The sequence below is a fragment of the Myotis brandtii genome, unplaced genomic scaffold (genome assembly GCF_000412655.1).
Source record: "Myotis brandtii unplaced genomic scaffold, ASM41265v1 scaffold1167, whole genome shotgun sequence".
In the NCBI taxonomy this organism is placed as follows: domain Eukaryota; kingdom Metazoa; phylum Chordata; class Mammalia; order Chiroptera; family Vespertilionidae; genus Myotis; species Myotis brandtii.
Window position 1 is genome coordinate 1,036,577 of NW_005354039.1, and position 25,380 is coordinate 1,061,956.

Below are 25,380 nucleotides of genomic sequence, written 5' to 3' on the forward strand. Positions count from 1 at the left end.
CAGTAGTAACCATTCTGCCTAATTTACACGCTTTTTTTTCTTTATTGATTAAGGTATTACATATATGTCCTTATCCCCCCCTGTTTCCCCCCACCGGAGAACCTCAACTTCTGTGAGGTTCCTGGGAGCAGAGCTAGGGCCCCTGGTTAGAATTTTCCAGTGGACAAAGTTCAGCTTTATATAAGGAAGAGTGTGTCAACAGTCAGAGTTCACTCCATTCAACAAAAAGTTGAGTACCTCAACACTAGCTGGGTACATGGAGGAATACAGAGATGAATTAGACTCAGGGCCCACCCTCCAGAAACTTCCTGGCTGATAACAGAGGCTGATATGAGAAGAGATCATTTCAATATAATGCAACACATTCTGCGTTAGTAGTCTTATAGCTGCGTTGCCCAATACAAAAGCCACTAGCAAGAGTGACCATGAGCGCTTGGAATGTGCTAGTCTGAGCTGTGATCTGCGGTAAGTGTGAAATACGCACCAGATTTTGAATACTTGGTATGAAAAAACAATTGTAAACATCTCAATAATTTTATACTGATTACACATATTGGGTTAAATAAAACATTATTAAAATTAACTTCACCTATTTCTTTTTTAATGTGTCTACTAGACAGTCTTAAATTACATATGTGGTTTGCATTGTATTTCTATTGGGCAGCACTGTTCTATGGGGTATTGTGGCAGCATAGTTGGAATATAGGGATCTAAACTGAATCTTGAAGAGTGAATAAGAATAAGCTAAGCATAGAATAGTAGGAAGTTAAAAAAAAAGCCCTGGTCGGTTTGGCTCAGTGTACAGAGCGTCGGCCTGTGGACTCAAGGGTCCTGGGTTCAATTCCAGTCAGGGAACATGCCCGGGTTGTGGGCTCGATCCCCACTGCAGGGGCATGCAGGAGGCTCCCAATCAATGGTTCTCTCTCATCATTGATGTTTCTGTCTCTCTCTCCCTCTCTATTTTTTATATTTAAAAAAAAAGAAGGCCCTGGCTGGTTTGGCTCAGTGGAGAGAGCGTTGGCCTGTGAACTGAAAGGTCCCGGGTTCGATTCCAGTCAAGGGCACATGCCTGGGTTGCAGGCTCGATCCCCAGTGGGGGGCGTGCAGGAGGCGGCCAATCAATGATTCTCTTTCATCATTGATGTGTCTATCTCTCTCTTCCTTTCCCTTTCTCTCTGAAATCAATAAAAATATATTTAAAAAAAATAAATTAAAAAAAGAAGAAGAATGGTAGGAAGGACATGACTGTCTGAGTAGACAACTTAAAATTGGATCCCTGTCTCACACCGTACACAAAAATGAACTCTAGGTACATTAGATATTTAAATGTGAAAAACCATCTCTGGTTTTACAGAACCCTTTTAAATGAATTTTTATTTAATTTATTTATGTAATTTTGAATGGATCTTAATGTTTACATGGTTCAAAACTCAAAAGCCACAAAAAGTATGCAGTGAAAAAAGTCTTCCTCTCTCTCTGATCTTCAGTCATGAACTCTACTGCCTGGAGACAGCGGATGTTAATCTCATTCCCATGTATCCTTTCAGAGATAGTTTTGGTGCTTTAAAAAGCGAACACAAAAGAACAGTTTGGCTCAGTGGATAGAGTGTCGGCCTGCGGACTAAAGGGTCCCAGGTTCGATTCCAGTCAAGGGCACATGCCTGAGTTGCAGGCTTGGTCCCCAGTAGGGGGTGTGCAGGAGGCAGCCAATCAATGATTCTCATCATTGATGTTTCTCTCTCTCTCTCCCTCTCCCTTCCTCTCTGAAATCAATAAAAAATATATATATATTAAAAAAGCAAACACAAACAGACATATACAACAGGAAAAATTGTAAATGTTTCAGAAAAATGTATAGATGGATTATCTTTGTGATCTCTGGGTAGGAAAGATTTTTTTTAAAAAAAAGACAATATACACCAAAAGAAGCGCAAATGATAAAAGATTGATAAATTTGGCAATAACATTAAAAACTAGTTTTCATGAAAAAGTACCATAAAACAAAATGAAAAACAAGCCTCACACTGGAAGAAAATGTTTGTAACACAGATAACTGATAAAAAGAAATCACTGTGATTTAGGAAGAATTACAAATCAATAAGAAAAACAATTCAACAGAAAAATAGGACCAGGTAATTCACAGAAGACAAATCCTAAAAGATGTTTTGTCCTCACCAGTAATCAGGGGAATGCAAAACCGTAATTGATGAGTGTGCTTCACACTCATCAGATGGGCAACATTTAAACATCTAACAAAAACAAGTGCTGGCCAGGATCTCGTACGCCCTGCTGGTGATACAAGCAGTTTGAAAAAACAATCTGAAACAGATGGCAAAGTTGTGCATAACCGTATGTGGCAGCCCTGGCAGACAAAGGTAGGTAAACCCAAACCCACAACTCAGTAATTCCACTCCTAAGTATGTGAGCTGAAAACACTCCACATATGTGCACAACGAAGTATGTAAAGAATGTTCTAGAAGCAGGATTTGTAGAGGCAAAAAAAAAAAAATGGGAGCTCCCTGCATGTCCATCAGCAGGAGACTAAATAAAGGGCGTCAAAGTCTACAGCCTGAGAAAAAATCGAGGGAAGCCATTTAAATCAACACAAATTTATCTCACAATGTGGAGTGATACAAATTACAGGAGAATGCAAACAGGATGATACCTTTGTGTAAGGCTAAAAAAAAAACACACAAGATGATACCGTAGAGCACTAATAGATAAAAACTCAGGTAGTGAAAATTAAAAAATGCATGAAAATGAAAACCAAATTCAGGATGATGGTTATGGGGGCAGGGGAAGGATTAGGGGAAGGGAATGGAAGCCTGTCACTATACTGAGAATATTTTTCGAGCTGAGCAGCGGCATTATGCAATTCATCACACCTTTCCATATGTCCCAATTACTTCTCTCTCCTCCAATGACGTGACAGGGGTGCTCCCCTCTCCTACTACAGAAGAGGCCCCTCCAGTGTTGTTCAAGGGCTGCTCCTGCAGGTAGCCCCTCTCCTGAAGGCTCATTCCACAGCCTTTATCAAAGTGTGAGGCTTGGCCCTGGCCCGTGTTTCTCTGTGGCTAGAGCGTTGGCCCATGCCCCGAAGGGTCGAAGGTTCAATGGTCGGTCAAGGGCACGTACCTGGGTTGCAGGTTCCATCCCCACCCCATTCGGGAGGCAACCAATCAAAGTCTCTCTCTCTCTCTCTCTCTCTCTCCCCCCCCGCCCAACTTCCTTCCACTCTATCTAAAATCAATGGAAAAATATCCTCATGTGAGGATTAATAACAAAAAAAGCCATTTTCTCAAGACCAGGTTCAATGGTCGGTCAAGGGCATGTACCTGGGTTGCAGGTTCCATCCCCACCCCATTCGGGAGGCAACCAATCAAAGTCTCTCTCTCTCTCTCTCTCTCTCTCCCCCCCCGCCCAACTTCCTTCCACTCTATCTAAAATCAATGGAAAAATATCCTCATGTGAGGATTAATAACAAAAAAAGCCATTTTCTCAAGACAAACTCCAGGAACTTGGAGAATGAACCCCACCACCTTTGGCCTTTCATTCCCCTCATCTCCCACACAATCTGTTTACAGATTCTATAACATTTACCTGCAAAACATGGCTGAGTTCTGGCCACTTTCCTCCACGGCCAGCACTCTGCTAGCCAGTCTCCCTACTCCTGCATCCATCCCCCTATAATCTGTCCTCCACATCGCAGCCAAATGAGCCTTCCAGAGCTTAAACCAGACCGTGGCACCCCTCAATTAAAAGCCTTCCACAGTGAATGAATTATGGCCATCCACAATAACACAGATGAATTCACAAACATGAGGTCGAATGAAAGAAGCAAGACAGAGAGCACGGGCTGTATGATTCATTTATGTAAAATCCAAAACCAGGAAAGACAAATATGCTATTAGAAGTCAGGAGGGCCCGGCCAGCGTGGCTCAGTGGTTGAGTGTCAAACTATGAACCAGGAGGTCACGGTTCGATTCCCAGTCAGGGCACGTGCCCAGGTTGTGTGTTCGATCCCCAGTATGGGGCTTGTAGGAGGCAGCCGATCAATGATTCTCTCTCATCATTGATGTTTCTATCTCTCTCTCCCTCTCCCTTCCTCTCTGAAACCAATAAAAAATGTTTAAAAAAAAATAAGAAATCAGGAGGCTGAATACTGTTTCTTGATCTGGGTGCTGGTTGCAACAGAGATATTTGGTTCATAAACAAATTCATTAAGCTTATGTACCGTTATGACTTGTGTTCTTTGCATACTATATTTCAACACAAAATGTTCGCATGTTTATTGTTTAGACTGCTCTGCCACCAGCTTTAGGCTGCAGGAGCAGGGATCTTGTCTGCTTGCTCATGTCACTGCATCCCCAGAGCTGGGTGGGCTGCTGGGCACACAGGAGGCGTGGCATTTAATAAGGATGCAATTAAAGCAGCCAGAGCAGCTGTGGGAGAACCTAGGCAGCAATGGCAGTGACCCTCAGGGTGATGACTAGATTCAAACCTTCCTCCTCACTCCCTCCACTCCAGCCCACGGACCTCCTGCTCATCCGGAACCTTCCAACTGTGCTCCCACCTCGGGAACTCTGCACTTGCTATTCCTCTGCCAGGACACTGTGGACGGCTTTTAATTGAGGGGTGCCAGGGTCTGGTTTAAGCTCTTCCCCGGATTTCCACGGTGCCCCCCTCACCCCTTCAAGTCTCACTCTCTGCTTTCTTTCTCATCGCAGCTCTCCTGGTAATCACTCTCTGACATTCCAGATCTTCCCCTTGTTTATTCATTACCTGTCTCCCCTCCTGCTCGTTTGTGAGGAGCAGGATTCCATCCCTTGATTATAATCACTGCCCTTCAGGGCTGCAGGTGCTGCTGCCACATGGACACCCTACACTCACAGACAAGGGCCCACCCACGTGGACACCCATGCTACCCCTGCCCTGTGCCAAGGTGCCCCCAGCCACTTCCCCCAAATCCTCAGGCGCTGACAGCCTCCAGCTGGAGCCGTCCCCCCGGCTGGCGGGCGCCAGCTCCTGGCAGAGGGGCCAGCGTGTAATTAGAAACTCCTCAAGCTCCCTAATTGCCAGTTGTTCTCCCCAATCAGGAGGCTGGTGCTATTCTGAGCAGCCCTCGTTGCGGGCTGCCTGAGGCCTGTGGAGAGAACAGGCTGAGAGCAGAGCCAGGCGGCGTGGAGGTGCCCCCCGCCCCCCCCCCCAACGAGGTCAGAGGGGACTGCCCAGTGGAGAAGGGCTGGCGAGCAGCCAGAGACCAAACGTGGCACAGAGAGGGCTGCCGAGTCTCAGTCCAGCCTCTCTGTGGCCTCCTCCCCTCCTCCCTCCAGCCCCCACGCCCACAACAGTGACACCAAAGCAGCCCATTCATTCTTTATTCAGGTAGCATAAAAATCACTACAAAAACTTTACAAAAGATCCCTAAGGAGCTAATGCCACCCCCCTCAGCCCCTGAGACCCTAGGCAGAGGAGGAAGAGGAGAGAGGAAGGAAAGGGAGTCCGGGCAGTGTGGGCATCACTAAGGACCAGTGGGGAGGCTGATGGGCCTTGGGCAGGTGATGGCAGAGGCAGAGCAGGACAAGGCTGACCCACAGTGTCTAACCCGGGACCGTGCTCTGCCCCTGAGCCCCCCACCCCAGGGCCCAGCTCTCCTCTCCCAGCCGGGCCATCCAGTCCCTCCTCCCCGCCCTCTGGTAAACAAAGGTGACTTAAGGAATAACCCACCTACCTTGCTGACAAAAGTGGGTTCACAGCTGCCCCTCCTCTCACCCCACCCTCCCCCAAACTCCCCAAGAGGAGATAGAAAGAATGGCTCCCCTCCTCCCCGGCCTGCCCGCCCAGGCCCCCGCCCCTCATCCCACAAAGCTGTTTGGAAAGAGTCACATGAATTGAGAGCTGGCCCAGGCAGGGACTCAGGACGCTGGAGCCCACAGCCCCTCACTTGGGGCTACTAAATTGGGGGTAATCCTCCTCGAAGAGGGGCTCCAGTTTCAAGTCAGGGTCGAAGGGCTTGTCACCGCGGATGAAGTCTTTCAGGTCCTGGAAGAGGTCCCTGCTGGCGGGGGAATCCTGCTGCTCCTTGTGCTCCCGCTGCGCACCTGGGTTGGGGTTCCTCACGCTGCCCACAAAGAGGGGCAGGCTCGTGGTGTCTTCGAGGATGAAGAAGAGGAAGGGGCGGTTCACGCTGAAGGTGGAGAGGGACATGCGGGACATGGCCAAGCTGGTGGCCGCGGCCGCCTCCACGCCGGCCTCGCTGAGCTCCAAAGTGGACTGATGCTGGACGCTGGACACCACCAAGCTCTCGTCAGAGATCCCACTGAGGTCCGGGTTCTGAAACAGCTCCTGCAGGCCTGCCCAGGGCAAGAGGTAGCTGGTCAGAGGTGCCTTCTGCCCCGTAGGCTGCCTGCACCTGCCTGGGAGGGTGTCTGGCATCCTGGCCAGGAAACACCTTGAACCCACAGATGCCTGGTTAATTCCCACTTAACCTTCAAGTCTCAGCTTAAAGGTTACTTCCTCCAGGAAGCCTTCCCTGATCCCCGGCTCCAAAGCCCAGACAGGTGCCTTTTCAATGTTCTGAGTGAGCTGGACAGAGAGAAGCCCTCTGTCTTATTACTTATGCTGAATTGTAAGTCCTGGCTCCTCACCTGCCCACTCCATTAGGCTGAGCTCTTTGTACATGGAGGGCTCTCCTACCACCCCAGGCTCTCCACCTGGGATTCTCTGCAACACTGTCTGGGGCAGAGCAGGTCCTCAATACCTGGGCCACCCAACGCGTCCTAGGACAGACAGTCCCGGGACTCACATCCAACCCTCTCACCTCCTTAAGCCTCAAAAAAGGCCAGAACACAAGGCTAGCTTTGGCCCCGACCCCCTGCCAGCTGGGGCTTCCTCCTCATCCACCCAGGGGCTGCCCCAGGCCCCTCCTTACCCAGCTGGCTGAGGGTGGCCACCAGGTCCAGCTGATATTTCAGGTGCAGCTTAGGCAGCTGGACCTTGGTGGGCCGCTCCCAAAGCAAGGGCTGATGCAGGATGTCCCAGCTCAGGTTGGCCAGCACCTGGGACACATTCCACTCAAAGGAGGTGGGCACAATGACCACAAAGCTCATGTTGTTCTTAAAGGGGAAGTGAGCCACCTACAGACAAAGGAAGGAGACAACGTGAGGACCTAGGTGGGTGTGGGCCAGTATGTGTTTCTGAGGCTGATGGACCGGGGTTCCAGTCCATCCTCCTTAGGTATGAGCTCAGCCTCCCCGAGCCTCCAGTGCCTCCCCTGTGAAGAGGAGCAACACTACCTACCTACCACATTGCAGGTTGACATGTGACCAAAAGGGATAACGCTTGTTAATGGTGTCGATCTAGCTCTTCACCCGCTACCACCTGCTAGCCCTGTGCCTTGGGGTGAAGAACCCCTGTGTTCCCCTCTCAGTTCCTCCATGTATACAGTGCACTTGGGTGGCTGGTTTTCAAACTGCCCCAGGTTCTGCAGAGCAGTTGCTGCAAAGGATGGTCCTCTCTCCACCCCTCTCACTTCAACAGTGACCCTGCCCAGCCCTGTGACTTGGGGTAGGATTTCATGTGAACAGGGTTTCTGTAGCTAAAGAAATATGAAAACCCCCGGTCTCGATGGTCTCTTGCAGCTTTCACTCCAAGGCTCTCAGCAGGCCCAGATGGGTGGCAGGACCCCCAGCATTTGGCTGCCTGGCCTGCCTGCCGAGTGCCTGAGAACTGGAAGGTCAGGGAGAACGAGGGATGGAGACAAGGGGGAAGGAAGTGTGGGCAGGACAGAGCCTGGAGGGAAGGAGCAGCAGGATGAAGTCTGGTGGGTGGTAAACCAGACCACCCTCCTTTCAGGGTGAACTGGAGAGAAGCCGGGATGCTGCTCCAAGGGCCTGCCTCGTCCACAGGCCCCCACTGGAGGGCTGCAGAAGCAGATGTGGCCTGTGTCCTGCTGGCCTTGTGAAACCACCCAACGCCGCCATCTCAGCCACAGGCCCCAGGGGTCAGTGCCTAAGCCAAGGGGACCACATTTAGACTAGAAGCAAGGGCGTGCATGCCTGAGATAGCCTGGCATCTCACTCTGTCCAATCAGAATGTTCTGTCAGGATGCTGACAAATGCCTCCCAATCAGATCCTCCCTTCTAAGCAACACTGCATGAGAGCTCAGGTCACACCTCCCAGGCTTGGGGGTGTAAGGCTCCAAGTGGCTCCATGGCTGCTGGGGTGCCCCACAACCCATGGGTCCTTGTACTAAAACCCTCGTGACTAGAGATCACCTGGGTCTCAACTCAATGCCCTCTCCTCAAAAAATGCTCCCTGACCACTCTATCTAACATACCACTCCTAGGTCACCTTTGAAAGGCTTTTTCCCTTCATAGCACTTATCAGGAACTGACATTATCCTGTGGGTGTTTGTGTACTTGTGTACTTTGTGTCTTCCCACCTGAGAGCAGGGATCTGGGCTCCCCTTGTGTCCCACTGAATGGCCAAGGCCTAGGACGGTATCTGCACAGAGCAAATGCCCAATACGGTTTTGTTGAATGAATGAGCCTGGAGCCTCAGTCCCCCTCGGTGGGGGCGTAGTGAAACCTTTCATCGCCACGCGTCCCAGGGACATAACCACAGGAAGGTGAGGGCACACCTCCCCAGCCCTGTGCCTGCTCCATAGCCTGCTACTCCCTGCCCCCCTCCCAGCATCCAGGCCCGGCCTGGGCAATCAAGGGTGACCTGTATCGAGGGCTGCTCCAGCAAGGTCCAGCGCAGGGGGTACATGCGGGCCTGCATCATGTCCACCGGCACCGTGAACTGCCCGTCCAGGTGGAAAGTTCCTCTCTGGGTGAGGCTCGGGTCGAACTTGCTCTTCCAGAAACCTGCATCCAGCAGAGGGCAGGGCCACGTAGACTGGACCAGGGTGGGTTCTATACCACCAGCCTCTTCCCCATCCCGCCCAGAACCCATTCCAGGGACAAAAGGTGGGGGCCGAGACCCCAGAGGGTGCTGAGCCCGTTGATGCCCAGTTGATCCGAGATCTCTTTTCTATAGTTTTAAAAATCTGGGTGTGCACTTTCCCCATACCCTGCCATGCTCCCAGGGACCTCCCCCTGGGTCTTTTCAGACCGGGTTTCCTTCTAGGGTACTCTCTCCACAACAGCCCCATTCAGTTCCTGGGCCCCCTCCCTGCCACACCACTACCTGTCTCCTACCCTCTCCCAAGCCACAACCCAGAGGCTCCGCCCTGAGGAGGAAGAGTGACGGCTGCACCGACTGCTCAGCCTACAGGGCGGGGTAGGAGCTGCCAGGGTGGGGGACCGGAGGAGAGGAGAAGCGCACCCTGGAAGTGGATGACGTTGAGGAGCAGCAGCACGGTGTCATCTGCCATCTCCGAGAGGAAGTCCTCAATCTTCCCCTCCGTGGTCTCCTTCACCCAGTTGTTGATGTTTGCCAAGTCATCCCCCTTCTTTCCCATCAGGTTGATGGGCTTTGCGCCAAAGAGATGTTCCGACTGTTCCAGGAAGTCCTCTTTGATGGGAAATCCTACACAGAAGGGGCCGCCGGTTGTTCCCGGAGCTCAGGCTCCACAGACAACAATGACCCAACTGGCTGAAGCCAAGCTCATCTCCCTCACCCTGTCCACCCCCACAGCCCTAGCTAGGGAGCTCCCTCCCACCAGCACCTACCTTTCTGCAGGTACATCCTAGCAGCCATGCGGAATGCCCCAGGGCCCAGGTCCTGGCAGAGGCGGCTCAGCAGGTGGGGGAGGCAGGGCCCTGAGTCTGCATGCAGCACCTTCTGCAACCTCTGCAGCGTTTGGTTCTGAGCACCTGGAAGGGACCGCATCGCTGTGGCCAGGCTGGGGCTCTTTCCCACCACCGCTGCCCCTACCCCCCGCCCCAGTCCCTCTTGAGTACCCACGTGAGCGCGCCCATGGGACCACACACTCTCCTCATGTCCACTGAACTGGTCTGAGTCACAGGACGCCCCCCCCAAGTTCTACTTTCATGTCTGCTGCTGACAGTCTGGCTGACCACGCCTCATGAAAACTGTCCTTCCTCTCTGAACCCCAGTTTCCCACAAGAGACCCTCCAGTCCAATGGAGACATTGTAGCTATCAAACTCTTGCCTAAAAGTCACCAGAAGCAGATCCTTGGGCCCAATTCCTGGGAATCTGATTCACAGAGACTTGAGTGGACCCAGGGGTCTGCATGTTTACCAAATGTCACAGGGACCCCGCTGGAGGAGTCATTCTGAAGGAGTGAGCTCCTACTGGCCTCCTAGCTCTGCTGGTCTGGACAGGTGCTGCCATAGTACCTAGTGCCAGGTGAGACAGCGCCAGAGCCACACTCAGAGGCGACAGGACGAGGTTGGGGTGGGTGGAACTCTGGGCCACCTGGGAGAATAGGTCTGTGGTGAAGGCCATCATGGCCTTGGCCAGCCTGCGGGTCTGCTCCGGGGTTGGAGCCTCACTGCAGTCTCCTGAGGCCGCCTTCAGGTCAGTCTTGCCATCGGGCTCCTGCAGGGATATAGCGGGGGTCAGCGGAGGCCAGGGGTCGCTCTGGTTCTGTGTTGAAGATCTGCTTCACAGCCCCTGGGCCTGTGGGCAGCAGGGCCTTGTCCCGGGCCTGCCTGATACATTCTGGGGACTGGATGCCTTCCTCTGGTCCCTCACCCTCTCTCTTCAGCCCTCCACCTCAAGGCCACGCCCCTCACCCCTGCTGATGGTTCCCCCCCTCCCTCGGGCCCGCCCACTTTTTCCCAGCCCCACCTGGTTGTACCTGGTTGACCAACTTGAGGAAGCTAAGTGGGGACAGCTTCTCCTGGCTGGGCCCGATCACTATCTGAAGAAAGGAGGAAGCACATGGAGAGGGATCCTCCCCACAGGTCCCCCACCCTGCATGAGCCACAGGGGCAGCCTCTCAGCCCCTTCCCAGTACCTGCTGGCTCAAGGGCTCCACGGCGCTGGCTGGAGAGAACTGTTGAAAAAAGGATGAGGAGAGGAGGGGGAACCCCCTCAGAGCCAAACCCTCCTGCCCTTCTCTGCCCCCTCAGACCTATGGCCTCCATACCCACCACCCGTCCCTACCCAGACCCAGACTCCTGCACAGACTCACCACTGAGCAGGGCCCTTGCAAGCAGGACAAGCTGAGTACCAGGAGCCCCCGGAGCAGTGCCATGTTCCTGTGAGGGGCAGGAAGCTTGGTTGCCAACTTGCCCCCGTCCACACACACACACTGTCACCAATGAGCTGACTGGCCAGCTGAGCCAAGCCCCTACACCCACCATGGGATCCCACCCACACGATCCCTGGCCGGCAGAGTCCGAGCCATCATCGCCGAGAGGACAACGCCAGCTACAGCACACAGCCCCCAAAATACATCAGCAGTGGCTCTCAGCTCCGAGGGGTGTTTCGGTTCATGGGGGGAAACAATATCAAAAGAAAGCCCTCCTTCTCCAAGGCCTGGCATTGTGAGTGAGACCTGGTTGTGGATCCAGACGGACTCTTGCCAGAGGACCCTGGACATCTCCCTTACCCCTCCGGGCTTCTCATCTTGTAAAACGGTGGCGCAGGTCCCTACCTCCTCCCCCGGGCATTGTGAGGACCAAATAAGACAGTGTTTGTGAGCCCTAACCGGTTTGGCTCAGTGGATAGAGCGTCGGCCTGTGGACTCAAGAGTCCCAGGTTCGATTCCGGTCAAGGGCATGTACCTTGGTTGCAGGCACATACCCAGTAGGGAGTGTGCAGGAGGCAGCTGATCGATGTTTCTCTCTCATCGATGTTTCTAACTCTCTATCCCTCTCCCTTCCTCTCTGTAAAAAATCAATAAAATATATTAAAAAAAAAAAAAAGACAGTGTTTGTGAGCGCGGAGTGCAAGGCCGGGCACTCGGTAATGGCTGCTGGCCGCCTAGCCCACGGCCCCTCTTCTGAGAGCCCTGTCTTGTCCTGGGGCTCCCTCCCCACATCTCCTATCCAGCTGCCCCACCTTTTCTGGCTGGTCTGGTTTGGCCTTGCCCACAAGGGTGGCAGGCCGGGGAGGCTCTGAGGTCTCAGCAGGGATGGTGGGGTGGCCCCAAGAATCACCTTGCTGACCCAGCAGCAGAACCCAATGAATGACTCTGGCCAAAGCCACCTTTGGACTTTTGGGAAACACTGCCCCCGGCTGCCTCCGGGAAGCCAGGCTGTCAGGAGGGGATGGACAGGTCTAGATCTAGCCTCGGAGCAGGTCTCACACACCCCACCCCCATCTCAGGGCCAGTCCTTCTGGGGGATCCTTCTACCACCCCTGGGTCCGCCCCCATCACACACAGGGCCCTTGGCCGAGGTTCTGATCCCCAACCTGGACTTTTGAATCTTCCTGGCAAGAAATGACCTCCCATTTTTCAAGTCCCAGAGAGCCTTCCCCTGGACCCCCCACCTTTCATCACCCCAGGAGTCTGGGAAACCACAGGCTCCTGGATAAATTTAGCCCAGACGCCCTCGCCAAGTGGGCAGCTCCTACCTCCTCTCCTGCCCGAGGAGCAGGCCGCTACCACTCCCCTCCTACCTCTGAGGCTCCTCTCTGCTGCACACGATGTCCCTCTGGGACACTTGGGTGCTCCCCACGCTCTGCTCCGGCTCCAGCCAGCCCAGCCAAGCCCTCCCCTCCCACCAGGACCTTTGCTCTCAGCCAACCCCTGTGCAGATGCTTTCTCCTCTGGTAAATATTGACCTGCACATCCGATTAAACATTGATATTGGGGCCAGAAGCCCCTTTCCCACCGGGTCCTCTAAGCCTGAGACAGCCACCTGGAAGCACACGGATTTGGGTCCCACCTGAGCCTGGAGAAAGGAGGTTCAGGGGACAGTGGAGGGTATCCTCATCTAGAGAGCAGATCCAGGAAAGGCTCCTGCCCTTCCAGAGACCCCATTAGGTGGAGGATTATCCCTGCTTTCATCAGGCTCAGAGAGGCTATGCCACCTGCCTGAGGACACAGAGCTGGGCCATTACATCCAGTTCCCACTTCCTTTCCTCTCCCCCACAACTGCCTCCCATCCCAAGGGGAGGAAGGGGGAGCTGCAGGAGCCTGTGTAGGGGACCCAGGATAGGATGCCCATTCCCACTCTTACATGCCCAGGATCCTGATTGGCCGCCTTCAGCCTGGGTCAGAAGGCAGGGGATGGAACGAGATGCTGAGGGGTGCAGCCGCTCTCAGCACCCTGCCTCGCTAGGAGCAATGCTTTACCTCCCCAAGGGTGAGGGTTCTGGAACCTGGCGCGGGGCTGCGGGAATCAGATGCCCTATTCCCTACGCCACCTGAAGAACCATGGCCAGCCTGCCTCCCACCGTCTGCCCTACGCCTCACCCTCTCCTCACTGACCTGCAAGCTGTGGAAGCTCCACTTCTCCCCACCTGACACCACCGTCAAGAAAAGCCTCACTCCGTTCCGAGGCGCTTCCAAAGGGTTTATTGGTCATATTTACATCTATTGCAAAGAGTGAGGAGGCAGCAGGGGCCCAGTCCCAGAGCTCATCTCTGCTCCACAATGTGAGGACCCGGGGACCCCAGGATCTTCTTGTTCCCTGGGAGAGACCTGAGATGCACAGAGGAAATTCTTCTTGGCCCTTCTTTCAGGGTCTTGGACCCCCCATCTCACCCCCTCGCAGGGGTTCTGGGCTCAGGGGCTGCCTCCTCAGTTCAAGGCACAAACACTGTCTGTGGTTAGGGGTAAGCAGGCGAGCTTGGGGCCACTCCCAGCAGGCAGCAGCTAGCCGGTCCATCTTCTTTGCCCTGGTCCTGACCTCTTTCTTGTCCTACGGGTCCCACACAGGGCAGGGCCTGGCTGCGTGGACACTTAAACCCCAGCCCAAGGCCCTTAATTCCTGGACCATAGAGGCTGGAGCCCAAGCACCATGGGGTGCCGGACTGGGGCAGCTTCTCTGTCCTTGGGGGACAGGGGCAGAGAGCCCAGCAGGAAGTGGGGGGCCTTGGCTGGAAAGCAGGTGGGCAGGGCCAGTCTCCCTTCCTCTTCCTGAGCTCCCCTGTCCCCATGTGGACGCAGAGGGCAGAGCTGGGGTGAAGAGGGGCAGCGATGCTTTCCCAGCTCCTGCTCTTGCTTCCTGCTGGCCAGGGGCAATCTCCCCAAGTCATGACTGAGACCCCTGACAACCTTGGTGGCTCTGGGGGTTCAGGAGCCCGGACTCCCACTCTGCCCTAGCTGGCAGGCCACATGGTTACACTGGGCATGGGGCCAGAGGCTTGCATGGAGGGGGGAACAAGGGTGAGGGGGTGGACTCCCGGAGGATATCTGCCTACCCAGGCCTGGCCAGCTCCCACATCAGCCTATGCCAGGAGGCGGATGACCCCATTGTCTGAGCCCAGCAGGAGGTGGCGCTTGGTGGGCAGCAAGGCCAGGCTGGTGAGTGTGCCACGGAAGTTCTCTGAGCTGAGCTTGGTGGTGGCCTGGGAGGGCGGCTCAAGCAGGGAGCAGACGCCGATCTTGTTGGCCACGGTGCCGGTGATCACCTCGCTGCCGTACAGGTCGAAGGTGTGGATCGGGTCAGATGCCGACTTGTAGTGGTGTGTGGGCTTCTGCTCCAGCTCCTTCCAGACGGTCAAGGAATGGTCGGAGGAGGAGCTGACCAGGACGCCGCCCTCCACGGCCTGCTCAGGGAGAGGGGAGCCTCAGCAGGGCCTGGGGCGCCCGTGGGCCCACCCAGCTCCAGGGTCTTCCCATTCCCTCCCACGATCTCTCCCAGGAAGACAGGATGTTCTGAACGGCTGACGGGCGGCCATCTTCCCACATTATGTTCATGTTAATGAATATGAATATACTAGAGGTTCGGTGCACGACATTCGTGCACTGAGGGAGAGGAGGTCCCTCAGCCCGGCCTGCGCTCTTTAGCAGTCTGGGAGCCCTGGGGAGATGTCCGACTGATGGACATCCTTAGCACTGCTGCGGAGGCAGGAGAGGCTCCCGCCACTGCCACTGCGCTCACCAGCTGTCAGCCCGGCCTGTGGCTGAGCAGCAACCCCCCTGTGGGAGTGCACTGACCACCGTGGGGAAGCTCCTGCGTTGAGCGTCTGCCCCCTGGTGGTCAGTGCGCATCATAGTGACTGGTCGTTCGGCTGTTTGGTCGATTTGCATATTACCTTTTATATAGGATTACAGCATCATTAACCTAGTCATCACTATAGTTTGAGCACTTACTATGTTTAGGCATTGTGTTAGGCACACCGCATTACCACGTTTCATCTTTGTAACAACTCTATGAGGTAAATGCTGTCACTGTTCCCATTTTACAGAGAAAAACTGAGGCTCGGGAAAGTTAACTAATCATACCAAGGTCACAGAGCCAGGATTAAAACCAGGCTGACCCCAGAGCCCTCCTGGAAAGTCAGGATTGGAAAGCCAGAATTTAGAGGCATCTGCAGCCCAGGGTCCCCTGGGGCGGGGGGTAGGGGGGTCTGAAGGGAGCCCGGCAGCCTGTCCCCCCAGCAGCGTCAGTGCATGTGCCCTGGCCTGGCCTCCACTTAGGATGGGGAGGGAATCCCAGCTGCCAGGAAAAATCCTCCCACAAGTAGCCCCATGCCTCCCTGCCTCCTCCCACACACACACACCGTGCCTCCCTGAGGTCCGTGATTGAGAATGGGGTGGGGGCAGGATCCCCATGCCCGGTCTGCCCCTGCCCCCACCAGAGCAGCCCAGCAGGGGGCATGGACTCTGCTCAGTGGTCTGGGGGCAGTAAACAGCCTCCCAGCTGAGCTTTATTTAACCTGAATTGGGTCACGGACAGGACCCGACCCCTGATCCTCCAAGCAAGACAAATATGGACAAGGGTTACTCATTAGAACATCTCCAGGGAGCAGCAGGGTCAGCTCGGCCCGCAGCGCCCGCCCCCGTGGCCTGCCTCCTGCCAAGGCCCCGCAGTGAAGCTGGCTCCTCCCGATGCTCCCTTACACCTGTCCTTGGGCAGGTGTCAGGAAGATCAGCTTGAGCCTGTCCTGGGTGGGCCCTACACAGAGGTGGGGACCCGGAGCAGTGAGGTGGGGAAGGGGCCCTCGTCTGTCACCTTGATCTGCAGGATGTCCCCTTCGTGGGCAGGCCAGCCACGTAGAACCAGGCCTGTGCGGGTGTCCAGGAGCACCATAAAGCCCGAGGAGAAGCCGGCCACAACGCTGCGGCCGCTGGGACTCACGGCCAGGGAGCGGACCAGCCCAGGGTTCAGCCCGCCACCCAGGCGGAACTCATGCTGCAGGCAGAGGAAGACAAGCTGAGGTGCCACTGCCGGCTCTGCCTGCTCTAAGCCGCTCTCCCTGAGGTCCTGCTCAGCCCTAAGCCCACACACCTGGGAAGCCTGAGTCTCTGTCCCCCCCAGTCAAGGGGAGAGCTCCCCCATCAGCACCCCCCACCCCAGGGTTTGCTGCTGTGGGTGATCTGTCTCCAAAGAGAAACTACGCCCTGGCCTTCTCTTGGGGATCCCTCCCTGCCGCCAGAAGTCACCCAGGCCGGGCTCAGGCAACTGGACATCCCTGACCTGCAGGCCAGGCTTCCTACTGTCCACAAAGCGCAGGGTCGAGTCAGAGCTGGCCATGGTGACGCTGCTGTGGGGAGCAGGCATGACAGCCACAGCGGTCAGCGGGACCCGGCTGTCCGACGGCTCCACCGTGCGAAGGGTCTTCCCTGGAAAGGAAACGTGCAGTGGATCTGGGGTTCCAGGAGCTGATGGAAGAGCCCAAACTCCTCCTATCTTCCCGACCAACCCCATACCTGCCTCCCATATCCCCAGGGATCTCAGAAAATACTAGGTGTTTCTTTTTTTTTTTTGGTGCCCTTGACCAGAATTGAACCTGGGACTCTTCAGTCCACAGGCCAACGCTCTATCCACTGAGCCAAACCAGTTAGGGCATACTAGGTGTTTCTTGACCTTCCTACCTTCCTTCTTTCATGGCCAGGCCAGAATCCCATCCCCAAAGCAACGACTGAATGCTACCTCCCTCTGTCTACCTCAATGCTATTCCAACCCCCCTTTTAACTTTATTTCTCCCTCCATTGATGCCAAAAAATAATCGAGCCACCATTTATCAAACATGTGCTCATGCTACATTTTAAGCCAAACCCCTATGTTAAGCTAAACCATTTGTTCTGATTCCCATTTTACAGATGGAAAAACTGATGCTTCCAGCAGTAAAGATCACTCAGCAAGTAAGTGGCCAGGGCCGATTCAAACTGAGGTCTAATGGATTCCAAGTCCTAACTGCTCCTCTGTGTGGCTTCACTGGGTCACCCCAAAACCACACAGCACCACACTCCAACCACTCCACCCTTGGGCCCCATTCCAGAGGCCTACCGGAGGACAGGGTGACAGCAACAGAACAGACCTCACCTGGGCCCGCTCACCTGTGAAGGGGTCCCAGATGTGCACAGCCCCATCACAGCTCACCACATACTGGGGGGCCTCCAGCTGGCCCACAAAAAAGACACTCTTGCGGTGCTGGGCGTAGATGAGGCGTGGGGCTGTCTCGCTGGTGCCGTCCCCATAGTTGTAGAGCGGCCAGAGGCGCACAGTGCGGTCCTTGCTGCCACTCAGGAAGAAGTCCTCACTGCTCAGGGGTGCCACACACTTGACAGCCCCTGAGTGGCCCGGGAAGCTCTGCAGGCGGATCTGGTGGAAGTGAAAGTGGGCATCCTGCTGGCTCACGCCAATCTCGTACTGCCAGTATGCCAGCCAGTTCCCGCTCAGCCCGTGGGCACTCCGTGGCAACTCCCGCTTCAGTGCGTTGTCTTCGCTTTCGCTGCCGAGGCCCCCACTGCCCATCCCGGAGATCAGGCCCAGGGGGCCGGAGCTCTCCGGCTGAGAGTCGTCAGGGATCTGGATGCGGTTCCCGACTAGGACACTCCCAAAGGTCCCCGAGTGGCCGTCATCCTGGGAGCAGCCCCCTCCCTGGGGGTCCGACTCAAGGCCGGCGCTGGGCACGGTGGGCTCCACACTGGCAGGGCTGCGACTGCTCGGGCTGATGCTCTCCAAATACAGCCCTGCCAGCTCCCCCACCAGCTCATGGTTAGGAATGATTTTCTGGATGATGTCACCTGGATGGAAGTGGAAGTGGTCCCAAGATTAGAGAAGGTAACAGGTGGCTGCTACCACCCAGCCAAGGGCTTGGGAACCAGAGGGGACAGGGCAGGTACTGGCTGTGCAGCTCTGAGCAAGTGAATCTTCATTTCTGAGCCTCAATTTGCTCCCCAGGAAAATGTGGACTCATTCGTTCACTATGTACACATGAGCATCTTCTATGTGTGCTGGGCACAGAAGTAGAACAAACAAGACAGGTCATGCTCTCCCTCCCAGAGCTTAGCTGTTAGTGGAGGGATGACAACTTATCTGACCACAGGGCTGTTCATCCTATGCAGGGAGATGACACCTGTTGGCACTCAGCAGTGTCCAGCCTGTACCCTGCGGGAACCTAAGTGAGCGGTGGGCTGCTCATTCCTCTCAGGCAGCTGCCAGAGACACTGTGCAACTCTGAGCAAGTGAATCTTCATTTCTGAGCCTCAATCTGCTCCCCAGGAAAACGTGGACTCATTCGTTCACTATGTACACGTGAGCATCTTCTATGTGTGCTGGGCACAGAAGTAGAAGAACAAACAAGACAGGTCATGCTCTCCCTCCCAGAGCTTAGCTGTTAGTGGAGGGATGACAACTTATCTGACCACAGGGCTGTTCATCCTATGCAGGGAGATGACACCTGTTGGCACTCAGCAGTGTCCAGCCTGTACCCTGCGGGAACCTAAGTGAGCGGTGGGCTGCTCATTCCTCTCAGGCAGCTGCCAGAGACACCAGGACGTCAGCCTGATCCCCCCACCCTCCCCGGGGAGACGCCAGGCCACTCCTGTGCCACCTTGCTGGCTAACGCTCAGTCCCTGTTATTATGTCACATTGAGACTTGAAGTCTGAGGCCAAATTCCTTTGCTCTGACCCAGAAATCTGTGCTTAACACCCACTACTGACTCCGAGGGCAGGGGGAGCATGGAGCCCTCCCAGGAAAAAAGACATAGCCACAGAGGCCGTGTGAGGAAAGGGGAGGGGCAGTACCCAACAGGCAGGAGAAAGGCACGTAGATGGTGTATGCCATCTCCAAGGTGAACACCTTCTGCAGCTCATCCAGCAGGGCGGGGTCCACCAGCCGCTGCTGCCCATCAGAGAAGGCCACCTCTGGCAGCTGGCCCTCACTGTGGCCCACGGGATCCAGATCCTGGGGGAAGGAAGCCCAGGGAGTCAGCTGAGTCCACGGCCCCTGCCCAGCTCACCCCAGCCAGGTAGGTCTACCCACCTGGTGCCGCAGCTCATGCAGCTGAGAGAAGACTTGGAAGAAGGTGGCCACAGGCTCGCTCAGGTGCTGCTGGACCATCTCCTGTCCGATGCGAAGGCAGATGAGGGCGATGAGGCTGATGGTTTTCAGACACAGGACCGTCCGGGCCTGGGCTCCACTTGGGAACCTGGAAAGAGCTTATTAAGCTCTCCAGCTCCCCACACTGTGGGACTTGCCCAGAATCTATCAAAAGCTGTAAGTAGCCCTAACCGGTTTGGCTCAGTGGATAGAGCATCAGCTTGCGGGCTCAAGGGTCCCGGGTTCGATTCCGGTCAAGGGCATGTACCTTGGTTGCGGGCACATCCCCAGTAGGGGGTGTGCAGGAGGCAGCTGATTGATGTCTCTCTCTCATCAATGTTTCTAATTCTCTATCCCTCTCCCTTCCTCTCTGTAAAAAATCAATAAAATATATTTTTTTAAAAAAAGCTGTAAGTGAAAGGTGCTACAAGACCAACTGGTCCAAGCCAGAAGAGGAAACTGAGGCATAGAAAGGTGTGGCTTGCTCAGGGTCACACAGCTGGGATCAGACCTAGGACACCCAGCCCAGTGTCAGTGGACTCTCCTCCAAGCTTCCCGGTCCCCACCCCCTTGGCCCCTCAGCTGGGCTGCTCCCCCGACAGGATGGGGCAGGGGCCTACCCTGTGACGAGGGAAGTAAGGAAGCTGAGCACAGGCAGCAAGACCTCGTGGCTGATGCGGGGCAGGATGTCCATGAGGGTGGTGTCGGAGAGGTACACAATGATCTTCTGGGTCAGAGTCACCGCTGCCAGGAGCCCAGCCTCCTTACGGCTGTTCAGTCGACTGGGGCTTGAGGTGCTACCTGGGGCCACCTAGGGACACAGAGTCGATGAGGGCCAGGCTGCCCCACAGACCCCCTGAAACCCCCAAAGATCACAGGTCAGCCCTCGGGCTCCTCAGACCCTCAGCCCCCAGCCTGCCAAATCGGACACTGACCAGGTAGCTGATGTAGGGCAGGTACTGGTAGGTGAGGACGGGCTCCCCATACAGATGGGCGATGTGGAGGAGGCAGCTGAGCACAGGCCCCGACACTATATCGCCCAGGACCGGTCTCTTCTGGTAGATGTTGCCGGCACCCAGCGGGGGGCTCTCGCCACTGCTCACCGTGAACTGCTGCCGAGTGGACCCTGCCAAGGAAGGGCCAGAGGTTTGAGTGCTGGCAGAGGGCAGGAGGGCAGGAGGCCTTCCAGGGTCTGTGGTAGCCACTCCCACTCACGCTAGCCTGCAGTCTGCCCCATGCCCTAAGGAAGAAAGAAGCTTACAGACTGGGACCCAGGACCCAGGAGGTGGTCTGCAGTGGGAGTGGGAAGGATCCCCTAGAGGGGGCTGGAGATGGACAGAGGGCCTGGAGGACATTTCATCTCCAACACTGACCATAGGTCTTACCAACGTAACATGATGTCAGCAGGCGGAGCAGGTTGCGGGCTACGTGGCGGGAGGCCACCGTTGGGCCAAGCTTGGCGGACAGCCAGCGGACCATCTTGCAGGTAGTATCTGCAGGGAGGAACAGACCTGAGCCCATCAGATAATGGTGGCTCACCACTCCACCCCATGGCACCCACCTAGCTAACGCTGGCTACAATCTGCTAAGAAGCCCGCCTGAGCCCGGTCGCCCCAGAGCACCACTGCAGTGCACTCTGGCCTCAGGGCTGCTCCAGGTTATCCTTTCAGTGACTCTTCTCCAGTTCCTAAGTGACTCCCTCTCTGATCTCTGCTCCCTCCTCTGCCCTCCACTCCCTCAGTTGAATCATGCTGGCCTTTCACTGATTTTTAACAGAACCATGACAGCCTCTGAGCTCTGCACATGCTACTCCCTCTGCATGGAATGCTCTTCCCACTGCAGACCCTGATATCTTTCCCTAGCTATTTCCTACTCATTGAACCCCAACTGGCCCTACTTTCGGAGTCTTCTCTGACCCCTGAAAACTAGATCTCAGCCCCATTTTATATTCCCTTGTAGCACCCAGCTGTACTCTTGATAGCGCCACCCTAACTTGGGCTTACGCTTACATAAGACTGTCTTTACCGTGGCATCTCCTCTGCTGGGTGTGAGCTCCAGGAGGACAGGCCCACATCTATGCTGTGTGCAGACCTGCTCGATCCACTGCTTGGTGCAGAATACATGCTCTGCACGTGTTGAGTGCAAACCAGATAACTGACCTACAAACTCAGGCTCGAGTACTCACCAAGAAGGATCTTCTGTTCTTGGCCCTCCGACCGCTCAGTCAGCGGCTCCTCTTCGTCCTCCCCATCTGCCCCACCACCAGCAGCCACAACCGTATCCATGGACAGCACCGTGTTGGAGAGAGTGAGCTCAGATGCCCCAGTGACTTCATCTTGCTCCCCCTCTTCCTCCCCCTCCTCCAACACCACACAGCCTTCCTCGTCCTCCTCCTCCTCCTCTGAGCCTTCGCTTTGCTTCAAGTTCTGACTGCTGTCACCTGACCTGAGGCTGCTCTTGTCCATAGGGGCTCCCCCTTCGTCTGCAGCCTGCTCCTCGCCCAGGGAGGTCTCACTGGTGCTGCTCTTGTCACTCAGCTGGCCCAGGCTCACCACCTCAGCCTCCTGGGGCTGCGGGGACTCAGACACATAGAGCCCCGCTTGGAAGTCCTCTGTCTCCGACAGGTCCGCCTGGTCGTGGAAGCTGACGCCAGACGTATAATCTGGGAGCCCCAGACCTGACGAGGCAGCAGGCTCCCCATCCATCGGAATCTCCTCCCCAAAGGCACAGGAGCTGGGCCTGGCCCCTGGGAGCCCGCTTTCCTCATCCTCGGCAGCCCCTGCCAGGCCCTTGCTTTCTTCCTGGGAGGCCTCCACACCAGCCAACACCTGCAGGACATGGGGCAGTAGGTGGACAAGAAAGGCCTGCAGGCCTAGCCGCACGATCAGCTGGGCCACGAAGCAGTCAGTGTATAGGTAGAAGCGGCCATGGAGCCGGCAGGGGCTCTCGTAGGCACCAATGAGAGGCTTCAGTAGGTACTTATTAGCATTTCTGGGGCCCAGTGCCTTGGCAACAGGTTCAAATAGGTACCAGGCCGTATACACAGCCGTGTGCTCCTCAGACATGAGTGACAGCACGAAGGGCAGCAGGATCTCCAGGCCCTCGGGGGTGATGTCACTCAGCACTGCACCCAGTTGCTGCCACAGAGCAAAGACCAGTTCCCGCCCCTGAGCCTCGTCCTCCACGCGCCTCTCCTGGTACAGAAGGATGAACTTGTGCAATGCAGGGAAGTATGGAGGGAAGGGAACCACCGAGCTGAAGGGGCTGAGGAGCTGGGCCGGGGAGGGTGGGGGCAATCCCTGGGAGACAGGTCGGTACTCAAACAGTGGGCCCAGCTTGCCATCCCCTGCTGTGGCTGGGCCTTCAGGGCCACTCAGTTGCAGGAGCATGTCCAGCATGGGCTGCAGAGACACGGGGATCTCCTTGGGATGGCGTGTGCAGAGCCCCCGAGCAGCCTCAAAGCGTACCCACAAAGGCGCATCAGGCTGCAGTGATCGGATCCTGGTGGCAAACACCATCTCAGCCAATAGGACACCCAGCGCCTGCATGTCCCGATGGAAGAGGTCCCGCAGCTGCACAGGTGGCTGAACCTGGGGCTGCTCGGGCACCTCCAACCGGCCCCCTAGACCTTTGGTCAGGAAGTTGCCTAGTTTCTCCAGCTCCTCCAGCGCCTGCACGGGATTGAAGCCCTCCGGAAGAAGAATCTTCCCTTCCTCGCCTTCCGCGGGGTCTGTCCCAACAGCTTTGTTCCTGCGGCCTGGTCGAGAGGCTGAGGCCACTGAAAAAGACAGGAGGCCTGGGGGAGCTTGACCAGAGGAAGAGGAGGGAACCAGCTGGTCACCTGCTTTCCCAGCAAGGGAGATGGAATCGAGAGCTTCCGTGGCCTGCTCCAAGTCGTCTTCCCCCGCCACCGGTCTGTCTCTGGCCCAGCCAGCCTCACAGGGAGTAGCCTCCAAAACCAGCCTGCCCAATCCATTTGCAAGCTGTCCCGGGAAGTCCTCCCGGCCAGTGCTCTCCTGGATGGTCTGGAACAACAGCCTAGGGATGAGTGGTGGCTCAGGGGCAAGGGCAGGAGCCCCAGCCAGGCGCTGGGGGTGTGGCTGATCGAAGAGCTGCACCACACCATAGTTGGTCAGGTGCGTGTGGGCATCCACCAGGTGCAGACACACATTCTTCTCCTTTACAGCTTCCTTGCCCTGGAGTTTGTAGCCGAAGGTGAGGTCGATCCAGTGGTGCAGGTCCTGGGACACCTCGCGGCTCTCCAGCAGCAGCCGGTGGGCAGCCACAAACTCCTGGCTGGAGCCACACCAGGCTGGCACATCCAGGTCAGGCATGTCAGGGTGAATGGAGCAGAAGATGGAGGGATCGGTGTAAAATTCGGGGATACACTCGTCCGGCGTCCAGTTCTGCATACGCTCCATGCTGGCGGGGTACTCATTGGGCTCCCACTGAGCCCGTACGTGTCCACAAAGCACCGACCGGGGTGTGCGCCGAGCCTTGTACACATAGTACGTGATGTCAGAGAGCACATCTGAGATGTGATGAGGAACGTGGGGGGGCTCCCCGCCACCGGCACCACCTGCTACAAATGCCTGCCTCGTCATCTCATACGTGAAGTCCAGCTGCTTGTCCGCCTTGTTGAGGCGGAACTTGGACTTGCGCAGGTCTCGGAAGCGCCCGTGGGATGTGGTGAAGTCCACCACCCAGGGCAACACCGGGTGGTAGTTGGGATCCCCCTGCCGCCGACCTGCCAATCGGTTCAGCTGCATGAGGTAGTGGAAGTTGCTGATGCGGCCGTGGACCCAGTCGAGCACAAGGCACCTGAGTTCCTCCTGGCAGGAAGGACACCCGGGCCCCCCTCCTCCCTCCTCTCCACAATCAGTGCCTGCCCTGTCCCTTGCTACGGGGGTCTCCGCACTCTCATCCTCTTCCCGTCTCTCATAAGCACTCAGGTCCAGCCGGAGCTCGCTGCAAAGTTTCTCATCCACAGCAATGTGGTGCAAAGAGAGGGCCCCACAGGCCAGGCCCTGGCGGTGACAGGCATCCATGGCCCTCAGCACACGAAAGAGAATGAAGAGCACCTTGGCTTGGCTGTTGGTCAGCTTGGCGGGGCTGAAGGTGACCACGTCATGCAGGGTGAACTGCACATAAGGGTGCACCACATATAGCATCTCCGGCGACTCCAGCAGGGTCTCAGCTCTCAATAGACTGGGACAGGCCGGGCTGCCCCGAGGGGGACAGGGGCCATCTCTGGCATATGCTGGGCATTGGGTAGTTTCACCCACTGGCAGGAAGGAGCAACCATAGACCCTCTGCAGAGCTTGTCTGACTGAGTCCAGGGCAGGGACAGTTGAGGGGGCAGGGCTATGACTATAGGGCTGCCCATAGGTATGATACGCATGGCGCCATAGGTTGCGATAATTCTGGGCAGCCACATCCTGCATGAAGCGATTGAGGGTCTCGGGGCTGCAGGAACCCTCCTCAAAGGACAGGCCGCCACCCAGCGGGTAGGACAGCCTCCGTTTCCGTAGCCCATGCACCTCTACTCGCGTCCAGCCTGGGGGCAGCCTCTGCACGGATCGTTGCAGGAGAGTCCTGACTTCCGCTTCGCTCAGGCCCTCGGCCCGGGGGCAGGGTCCCGGGGGCGAACGGCGCTCGCGGAGGCTGGCCAGCCAGCGCGCGGGCACTAGGGCCACCACGTGCTTGCCCCCAGGGGCTGGAGCCAGCTGGCGGGCATCGATGTTCAGGTCCCTCTCCACGCTCTGGAGCAGCTCCTCCATGTCAGGGCTTGGGGGCGGGGACCAGCCCTCGACCCCGGAGGTAAGAGCGACTTCCCGTCCCCAGGTCCCCAGGGCCATCCCCTCCCAGCCGCCTGGGGACCACGCGGGGTTGAGGCCACGGCCCTCCTCGCGACAGCTTCCGGGGTGCCAGAGAGGCGGAGTAAGGATGGACGAGGGACTGGGGCTGGGGCGGAGGTGGCTGGGGTGGGCTGGGGACCGAGGAGAGGAGGGCGGGGG

At 56.4% G+C, this 25,380-nt stretch overlaps 2 protein-coding genes and 1 long non-coding RNA gene across 8 annotated transcripts; 1 reads left to right on the plus strand and 2 right to left on the minus strand.

The window, feature by feature from the left end:
- Positions 1 to 5,364: 5,364 nt before the first annotated feature.
- SERPINF2 (serpin peptidase inhibitor, clade F (alpha-2 antiplasmin, pigment epithelium derived factor), member 2) lies at positions 5,365 to 12,644 on the minus strand. 4 transcript variants are annotated; one of them, XM_005858313.2, is made up of 10 exons: positions 12,497 to 12,644; positions 11,109 to 11,175; positions 10,932 to 10,970; positions 10,773 to 10,835; positions 10,309 to 10,510; positions 9,678 to 9,821; positions 9,331 to 9,534; positions 8,728 to 8,870; positions 6,932 to 7,136; positions 5,365 to 6,353 (listed from the first exon to the last, which is right to left on the minus strand). In XM_005858313.2, exons 2-10 carry the CDS (start codon positions 11,169 to 11,171, stop codon positions 5,941 to 5,943), a joined length of 1,476 nt encoding a protein of 491 aa, XP_005858375.1. In that variant the 5' UTR covers positions 11,172 to 11,175; positions 12,497 to 12,644; the 3' UTR covers positions 5,365 to 5,940. The 4 variants fall into 4 exon arrangements, with proteins under 4 accessions (XP_005858375.1, XP_005858374.1, XP_014384882.1 ...); XM_005858312.2 differs by having other exon boundaries at positions 12,542 to 12,642; XM_014529396.1 differs by lacking the exon at positions 12,497 to 12,644 and adding an exon at positions 11,981 to 12,067.
- A 775-nt stretch (positions 12,645 to 13,419) lies between these two features.
- On the minus strand, positions 13,420 to 25,374 carry WDR81 (WD repeat domain 81). 3 transcript variants are annotated; one of them, XM_005858314.2, is made up of 11 exons: positions 21,549 to 25,374; positions 20,749 to 20,856; positions 20,299 to 20,489; positions 19,984 to 20,174; positions 19,307 to 19,472; positions 19,069 to 19,228; positions 17,376 to 18,065; positions 16,513 to 16,658; positions 16,048 to 16,227; positions 14,291 to 14,638; positions 13,420 to 13,568 (listed from the first exon to the last, which is right to left on the minus strand). In XM_005858314.2, exons 1-10 carry the CDS (start codon positions 25,219 to 25,221, stop codon positions 14,318 to 14,320), a joined length of 5,826 nt encoding a protein of 1,941 aa, XP_005858376.1. In that variant the 5' UTR covers positions 25,222 to 25,374; the 3' UTR covers positions 13,420 to 13,568; positions 14,291 to 14,317. The 3 variants fall into 3 exon arrangements, with proteins under 3 accessions (XP_005858376.1, XP_014384897.1, XP_005858377.1); XM_014529411.1 differs by having other exon boundaries at positions 13,420 to 14,638; XM_005858315.2 differs by lacking the exons at positions 13,420 to 13,568; positions 14,291 to 14,638; positions 16,048 to 16,227 and having other exon boundaries at positions 16,525 to 16,658; positions 17,362 to 18,065.
- On the plus strand, positions 16,655 to 17,058 carry LOC106723938. Its single transcript, XR_001359694.1, has 2 exons — positions 16,655 to 16,783; positions 16,891 to 17,058. It is a non-coding gene; the product is annotated as an uncharacterized LOC106723938 (long non-coding RNA).
- Positions 25,375 to 25,380: the final 6 nt, after the last annotated feature.